The 8,836-nt window shown below is 42.9% G+C and overlaps 1 protein-coding gene across 1 annotated transcript; it reads left to right on the top strand.

Annotated features, from left to right (window-relative positions):
• Window positions 1-5,210: 5,210 nt before the first annotated feature.
• Window positions 5,211-7,129, top strand: MTACP-1 (mitochondrial acyl carrier protein 1). Its single transcript, XM_010276296.2, has 2 exons — window positions 5,211-5,459; window positions 6,650-7,129. Exons 1-2 carry the CDS (start codon window positions 5,259-5,261, stop codon window positions 6,824-6,826), a joined length of 378 nt encoding a protein of 125 aa, XP_010274598.1. The 5' UTR covers window positions 5,211-5,258; the 3' UTR covers window positions 6,827-7,129.
• The last annotated feature ends 1,707 nt before the right edge of the window (window positions 7,130-8,836 follow it).

The raw sequence follows: 8,836 nt of genomic DNA, 5'->3' as shown, positions 1-8,836 counted from the left end.
ATATGACGACAAGGCAAATGAAGACGAGCTACGTACCAACCTCGACCTACTCGACGAAGTAAGGAACCTCGCATATATCAGGACCGCAGCTTACCAACAAAGAGTAGCTCGGTACTATAATGCCAGGGTCAAGAAGCAGAACCTCCGCGTCGGTGACCTGGTCCTTCGTAAAGTTATGGTACCTGAGCCCGGCATTGGCAAGTCGGATCGAATTGGGAAGGACCCTACCGAGTGAAACGGGTGCTCGGAGAAGGAACCTACGAGCTCGAAACCCTTGAAGGGAAACAAGTACCTCGGGCATGGAATATTGTCAACTTAAGTCAGTATTACCTGTAACTACTGAGTAGACCATGTGTCACTCTCAGAGCCTAAGGGCCAAAATGCCGAGCTAACACGACCTCGACGCAATAAGACCCAGTTGCCTCTATGGTATGAGCGAACTACTGAGTAGACCATGTGTCACTCTCAGAGCCTAAGGGCCAAAATGCCAAGCTAACACGACCTCGGTGCAATAAGACCCAGTTGCTTCCATTACACAAACAAACTCCAAGGGTAGACTATAAGTCACCCCCTCAGCCTAAGGGCTAAAACATCGAGCTAACTAAGACCTCGGCACTGTGAAAGACTTAGTCGCTTCATTGGTAAAGGCGAAGTATGAAGTACCAGAGACGTAAGCAGCTCGGATCTGAACCCTACGAAGCGTAGCTTGTCTCAGTACATCGGTTGAACCAAAAAAGGAACAACTTACAAACATACAGTTCGGGCATACACGGTAACTACTTCGCGGTATACTATAAAAATGCCTCGAAACACTAAGGGATAGCTCGGGGTAATAATTACCGAAAAATCCTATTTCGGGTATGTAGCTCTAATAGCTCGAGTGATGAGATCGCTTTGGCAAAAAATAAAAGAGCACACCATACTTAGCAGAAAAAGGAAAAATTTCATTACTATTTCATAAATAAAAACCGAGCTAAAAAGCTCGGGAAAGTTCAAGAAGAAGTAAAAAAAGGCACAACTGCCCAAGAAGAAGATTTTTGAAAACCGGGTTTTGGCACCCAGAAACCACCAGAAGTCAATCAGAAGAATAGAAAAATAGAAGAGCCGCCAGTCTCAAGGGTCCACCTCCTCCACCTCATCCTCGTCCTCCAGGAGTTAGGCTCCTCCTCCTCTGCCTGGTCCGCCGTCTCGGGAGCCAGGCCCTTCATTGATGTCGTCGAGGTTGAGCCCAAAGAACTTGTTTCGGACCAACCAACGGCAGAGCTTGAATCTGGAGCGGTACGAGCTCGAGCCATACTCCACTTGGAGGTCGTGATACTCCTGGGAGTCCTTGAAGTCCCAGACCGCCTTAGCCCACTCGGCCTCCACCATGGTGTCGAAGTTCCGAGTTCGGTCCAGAAGTGTAGACTCCAAGTCCCAAACCTGCTGGCGAAGGAACTCCCTCTCAGCTGCCACCCTCAACGACTCCTCCCTGTAGCGCGCACTCTCCTCAGAAAGCCTGGCGATCTGCTCCTCCTGGTCACGAGCAAGCAGCTCCTGGGCCTGGTCGAGCTCGCCCTGGAGCTTCTGGACATTGGCCCTCTCTGATTGCAAGCGTTGCCGAAGTGGATGTTGGTCTGGAGGGCCATGGCGTGGATGGCGGAGTTCATCTGCCAACAAGAGACTAAGGTAAGAAAATAGGAAAAGAAAGGAAAGAACGAGAAGAAAGAGAAAAGACCATTTACCACCATATAGTGAGAAGTGACGAGCGCCTTGGGCTCCATCTTCCCCCACCTAGCGATCTCCTCGTGGTAGATCGCCCTTCGGCTCTTCCACCCAGCCACGAGGTAGTCATTGACACCCTCCCAGTTCCCCACCAGGAACTGCGGGTAGGGGAATGGGTGGGAAGGCCCAGGAGGAAACACCCCTTGCCTCGGGAGCTCAACCTCCTCGAGGCCGCCTTCTCCGGCAACTCCTTCAGATGGGACCGGTGGAACCTCAGGCGATGGAGAAACAAAGTCTGGCTCAACAGACTTGAACTCAGTGCCCCCAGAAGTGGAAGCTCGGTCAGGACGCGACCTCTTCGCCGTACGCTTCTGGTTGCTGGAAAGACGGCGGCGCGCGTCAACACCAGACATGATGGCTGCCAAAAAACCACAAGGTATTAGTCTAGTATATATATATATATATATATATTTGTACAAGGCACTACGCGACATAAAGGGCAACCTACCCGGACTCAGGCCAGCCTGCGCAAGCTTTTCCTCGGTCAAGTAGTTTGAACAATGAAGGCCTACTGCTGCCCAGGACTGCAGCATTTTTTGAACTTCAGGATCCAACTCAACCCTCGAATCCTGGATGGCAGCCCTCCAGGTAGTTGGGAAGGGCCACCCCTCGGGGTTACGGACCACAAAATAATCCCACTTCCAAGTCGGGACCCTGTTCAGCAGCTCGTGCAAGAGCTTGAAGCCGCGGTGAGGAGAAAAGTAGTAGGAACGCCTTTCCGGGAGAAGATTCTTGATGCAGAGAATGGTAGAGAAGATATCAAGATCAAGGGGAAGACAATACTCATAGCATAGAGAAATAGTCCAAACTACATTCCGGATGGCGTTGGGGTGGAGCTGGTCAGTGGTGAGGTTGAAATGATTCAACACCTCCACTATTAGAGGGTGCAAAGGAAGACGCAGGCCAACCTCGAGCTGTTCCTGAAAAATCACTATGTCATTGGGACCATGCTCCTAGGGAAAGTTACTAGAGGGGAGACTGTAGATGAGGTCCCCAGGAAGGTTAAAATAGTGAACTAGAGATCTAAGTCTCTCCATCGTCATAGAGGAGGGACCGAAGGTGTCGGGCTCTCTGCCCCAAGAAGTAGAAGCCACCTCGCCGGAGGCCCCCCGAGCCTCCGAAGCCTGCTCCCAAGCTCTCCCTGAGCTCGAGGGGGCGTCGTCCTGGTTACTGTCTCGGGGATAAACGTGGTAGGGATACCCAGACATGATTGACAGAATGATTAGACTCACCGGAAAAGATGACACAGTGTGAATAGGAGAAGAGCTCGGATAGACTAAATGGATGCGCGACCTCAGAATCTGAAGACAAAGCAAGTTAGCATGAAAGAAAATGAGGCCTAGGGGGCCCTCCTATTTATAGCCACTGTGCCCCCAGTTCGTAGTCAAGCTGACCGCACGTCTTCTGAAATCGAAATGTGACTGGCTGCACGTCTCCCATGAATGAGGTAATGATGGCTGCATGACATCCGGAGTTAAGAGCCGCTTCGGTGCGTTTCTCGGCATTCGGAAAGTCAGAAATCCCCTGGTTCCCGTGCACATTTAATGCAGGCAGTCAATCAAGTTTGAACTTCGGTCAAATCCACCCATCACACTTCATGAACTCCTCACGCTAAGGTAGCACTCTTAGCCCGAGGAGTGGGGGGCAATTGATGGAGGGTGATTTGACCCGACCCCTTGAGACGATGACACGTGGACATGACTCAGCACGAACAACAACTCAGCACCACAGCCTGACCGCGGCTAAGTAATGAGCCCGCAGGATAGCTCGCTACGTCATAACTCACTATAGGGGGAGCTCGCTACAACGCGAGCTCAAGGTCCCCCGAGCTACTAAAAGGGAATACTCCAAGACTATCCCAGCTCGCGAGCTAGGGTAACCAGCTCGCTCCAACACTTAGGCAGAAAGACTGCCCTGGAGACAATCTTGAGAAGGGTCACCTTGAAGTACCCCTAGGAGTTCGCTACGAAGTAGCTCGTGACAGGATGGCTCTTTACGCGACAAGATAGCTCGCGACTAAGTAACAAGACGCTCTCAGGAAGCTTCTATCTAACAAGATCATACCCGTCAGACTGCGCCATGTCTCCAGGCTGACGGCGCAGTCCCTGCCCATTGAACAGACTACACCCACGTCTCTCGACAGATGGTGGCATGCCTGTCTTTCCGGGACGTGTCACTCACCCGATTGGGTAGTATCCTGCAACGGTTACCTGCGTAACCCTGGCAGATAACGGCTGCGACAGAAGCCCAGTGGCGGTTACACCCGATTTGACAAGTATGCCTATATAAGAGCCCCTTAGTCGAAGGGGAGAGGATCTGATCTGATTTTGGATCTTGAATCATCTTACTTGCTCTCGAGCTAATCTTGAACACTCAGTGATCTAGCGCGACCTACACTCTTAGCCTTTTTACACTCTTTACTATTTTTCCCAGCATTCTAACTTAAGCATCGGAGTATTCCCATCGAGCAAGTCCCCTGGGAATTCTTCACCGTCTTCTTCTCAGGTGCCGTCCGTTGCCAGCTAGGAGCCAGTAAGCAGCTAGCTAGGAATGCCCGGATTGCGCAGCATCACCTAATTAGATGTGGTTTTGGCCCTATTTGATCTGACAAAATTCCGAGTCTGACTATGTGTAATATAATAGTATTTATTTCTTTCTGTATAATTTAAAAATAATTAACTTTTCATTTTTTTTTTATTTCAATGATAATATAATGGAGCCGAATTAAATCAGAATCTAAAATATCAAACCCAAATTGGATTGGGTTCGGATGCAGCTGAATCCGATCAAATCCGACCCGAGTACAACACTACGTACGCATCTACTTCACATCTGGTTCTGTCCGGTTGATTTAGCTTGAACTGTGTAAAAAACCAGTTCGGATGGATGGTCAGATGGTATTTTGCTGATTGCCAAAACTGTCCTTGCTCTCTAAATTTATTGATAGCGCTGTCAACGGGTTGGGTATGGGTCGGGTTCAGGTAGAATCAGTTCAGAACTGATTATTAATCGCGACAATATCAATACACCCAGTCACCCAGAACCGTCTAGTTAATAGTCGGGTCTATCGGCCTTGGACCTGATAGATCTGATTATACTGAAAATTATATTTATTTATTTAAACAATAATTTAAAATTTAAAATTTGATAATGTAATCTTAATAAAAATGATAAAAAAATACTAAATTATTTATATATTAATAAATTAAACATTTTAAATTAATATTATTTTATTTATTATCTATCAAATTTATCATTTTAAATTTAAAATATAATAAAAATTATAAAAAGTTATATATTTAATAAAATAATCAGTTCTGGATCTGAATCGATTTGGGACAAACAAGAATTACAAAATCCTGAATCAGAAGCCTTATAATCGGATCGAGTTCGTTGGATAGACCCGATCCATTGACAACCCTATTTTATATTGACAACGCCTAGTTTGGTGAATGAGAAAGTGAGCCGAGCCAGAGACAGAGAGGGTAACAAGGATGGCTTTGAGAGCTGCAATTCTTCGCCACATTCGGGTCCCTGCTCGAACCCTAGCCCTAGATGGATCGAGGATGCAGGCATGGAATCTCTTCAACTCCATTCGGTCTATGTCCTCTCACGATGATCATATCGACAAGGCAGAAGTGATCGAGAGAGTTCTCTCCGTCGTCAAGAGCTTCCCCAAGGTTGATCCTTCGAAGGTCAGTTCCTTCTTCCCAAATCCTGTAATCCTAGTTTTTCTTCATCCATTTTCTGATTTGATCTTCTTTTTCTACTTTGCTCCCTTCCCATTGGTGTATCTGTTGTTTATTTCTTTCTGGGAATTAGTTGTCTTTGCTACTTAACATTTAGTTCTTGTTCAAATGCTCAGGGAAATCCCCTTGCGTTCATTTGTAATCCCTAAGTTTTGTTGGGGACGCAATTCAGCTCAGCATTTATTGCAAATTCCCTCGCAAATTTTTAACTGAAACAAACCTACTGCTTTTCTTTTATTTCTTGAGTGGATCTGTATCTTACTAGGCAACATATACATTGATTCCCAGGAACGAAACACAGTTTCTTGATTGCTCCCTGGAAAATCTGGTTCTCTTCAACTACCACTACAAACTCTGTTTTGTCTTTTCTTCAACTAAACTTTTCTTTGTCTTCTACTTGGGAATTTCACCCTTCCTCCCTTTTTGATCCGGTATATTGCTTTCTGTATCTTTATTAAGTACCAAATTTGTTTTTTTTGTTCTTCCATTCATGTATTCACTGATTCACTATTTTAAGCGTTGATTTCCTCTTCTTTTTGTTGGTTGTGAATCAAACCTTGCCAAAGGGAAAAGATGTTTTTCCCCCCTTCATCGATCTATTTCCCTTCCTTAATTATGCCTGAAGGCCTTTACTGAAACTGTACTCACCTTTTTTTTTCCTGGATATTCTTAATCTATTTTTTTTTCTTTCTTTCCATTTTTGAGTTATCTCAGAAGTATATACTATTCTTTCCACCTCAACATTTATGTGTTGTATGCTTGCTGCCTATTGTTCATCTTCTTCACCGCCGTAATTTTTGTCTGAAATATAGTTTTATTATTTGTAGATTTTTTGAACATCTTACATGATTTGCTGTATTATTTTGTTTTGGATTCATATTTCAGTTAAAGCTTTTAGTTCATATATATCATGTGCCTCCGTATCTACGTCTGTCTGTCTCTGCATTGTGATCATTCCTCCACATTCATCTCATTTAATACAAATGGCCTCAGCTTCTTCATCAATGTTTTTCTGCGCCTATATCTTAATGGGTTCATTTGCCAATTATCCACATTGTCCATCCATTTCTTTCAGCATTGCCATTTGCTTAGGGTTTATGTGCCTTATTCTTCCTAACATAATTATATATCTGCAGGTGACTCCTGATGTCCATTTCCAAAAGGATTTAGGTTTGGATAGCTTGGACAATGTTGAGATTGTAATGGCTATAGAAGAGGAGTTCAAACTGGAGATTCCAGATAAGGAGGCAGATAAGATAGACTCGTGTAAACTTGCCATTGAATACGTTTATAATCATCCAATGGTTGGCTAGTTTTCTTCAGGAGAGCGGGTTAATTTCCTTTTTTTTATCTTTGATCTCATTTCATGATTTAAGATTCCCTTTGGAACACAACAGTTGAGAAAATGCTGCTTTTTGTCTAACTTTGTTCTGTGGTTAAAATCTGATCTTTGTAATGGTAAAAATAATTTCCATCTGATTCAGCAAGAGATGTTGTTGGTCAAAGTTATTGAAAAACTGCAAGGTTTCTTAAATTTCTATGCTTCTCTGTGTAAACAAACATTCCACTCTGCTTTCTGCTTAGTTGTTGGGATTCCATGGTTTCCCTATCTAGAAGTTATATGTGGTGCTTTGGTTCCTTTTTGATTTCTAAAACTTTTAACATATCTCATATTTTCTATAGTTTTTTTTCATGAATTCCTTAGTGCACTGCTTTTCATGTTACCATCTTCACCTTGTAAGAGATTCCACTTCAGAATTTAGCTGCAGGTAGCTTTGAGGTGGGCTTACTTCTGGATCCTGCTACATGAATCCTGTTTTGCCATTATGTTCTTTAATGCCATATCCATTATTAAATTATAAGCATCTAAATCATTTCTTACTTTTCTATATATTTAAGTTTTTAATATTCATGTTTTAAAATTTTAAGGGTAAAAGACTTAAACTTCCCCTGAATTTTCACATAAATACTGAAACCTCCCCTCTCAACCAAGGTCGTATCGAAACTAGTAGATGTTCTATTTTATGTTTTCAAACGATTCCATAATTTTGAAAATTTAATGATTTAATAAGGATAAAAGAGGCTTTTTAATGCTTTCATTGGATATAACTAAGACAAGGGAATTATTAATCCATTTTAAAATGTGAGAGGAGATTTCAGTATTTTGGAGAAATTTGAAAGGAGGTTTAAGTCTTTTACCCAAATTTTAATAAATTTCTTAAAAACAAATAATCTCATGATTTAAGGTACAATTCATGATTCCATTTGATTCAACCATAATTTACGATATGATTATAATTTTCACAATACTACTATCAAGAGCCATGAACATTTTCTGAAAGAGGGGAGGTCCGAGAACTTTCCAAACACAGATAGGGTGTTGATTTAATTCATCCTTCTTACTAACAAGGGTGATAGTTAAATCTTATATGGTTTATAATGGGTGAGAGCATGGGTTCCAGCCTCCAGGCTCCGGGGATAGCTAATACTCGAAACTCTGTAATTCTGCTAGAGGAATGGCAATTACAGAGAGATTCTTCCAAATTTGCAAATTCAGGTGACAGAAATCTGCAAATTGGGTAAGCCTCCCACCAGCGAAAGAGGATAAAGCAGGAAGTTAGCAGTTCTAGAACATCACCTACCCTCTGTCAGTCTTGGGTGTTATGAGTACTAGAAAAGCTATCATATCCAGGAAAAGAAAAAAAAGGGAAAAACCATCATATCCAGAAGAAGAAAAAAAAGAGAAAAAGCCGTCATATCGATCAGTGACTGGGACGGTCGGACTGTTCTCTCTGGGAACCGTCCAGATTGGTTCTGATTCACCCTTAGCCCGTTATTTGGCTAAAAACTGTTGACTTGGTGATGGATCTATTGATCTGGGTGGTCAAACCATCAATCCATTTGACTCGGACAATGGTTTTTAGTTATTTTTTTTATTTTAATTATTTTTTAAATTTAGAATAGGTTGTCTGTTTGAATTAGACGGTTTTAAATTACTGATATTCATAATTGAATATCAGTAATTTTTAGTTATTTTTTTATTTTAATTATTTTTTAAATTACTGACTCAAAAACTAGTGGGCAAAGCGGTTCTGATTCCGATTTGATTTTTAAAACATTGATATTCATAATTGAATCATTATCCATGCTTGCAACCGGGACTCTAGGTGATTCCTTGAGAGTTCAGATTGGCACCCCACACATGTCCCACATGCACATCTCAACCTGCATTGGGAACATCTCTCATACTTGTCATGGGGAGATGTTTCCAATACATGGTTGGAATGTGCTATGGAGCACGCATTGTGGGGTACCAATGCGAA

The sequence above is a fragment of the Nelumbo nucifera genome, chromosome 1 (genome assembly GCF_055504915.1).
Source record: "Nelumbo nucifera cultivar China Antique chromosome 1, China Antique-T2T, whole genome shotgun sequence".
Lineage (NCBI taxonomy): Eukaryota > Viridiplantae > Streptophyta > Magnoliopsida > Proteales > Nelumbonaceae > Nelumbo > Nelumbo nucifera.
Note: the sequence above shows the minus strand (reverse complement) of the source record. Positions and strands in the feature narration are given on the sequence as shown.

Bases quoted from the DNA above. Each gene is read 5' to 3' on its own strand.
- MTACP-1 (XM_010276296.2), top strand. From the start codon at position 5,259: ATGGCTTTGAGAGCTGCAATTCTTCGCCACATTCGGGTCCCTGCTCGA. The intron at 5,460-6,649 runs GTCAGTTCCTTC...ATATATCTGCAG, and splicing joins CCAAGGTTGATCCTTCGAAG to GTGACTCCTGATGTCCATTT.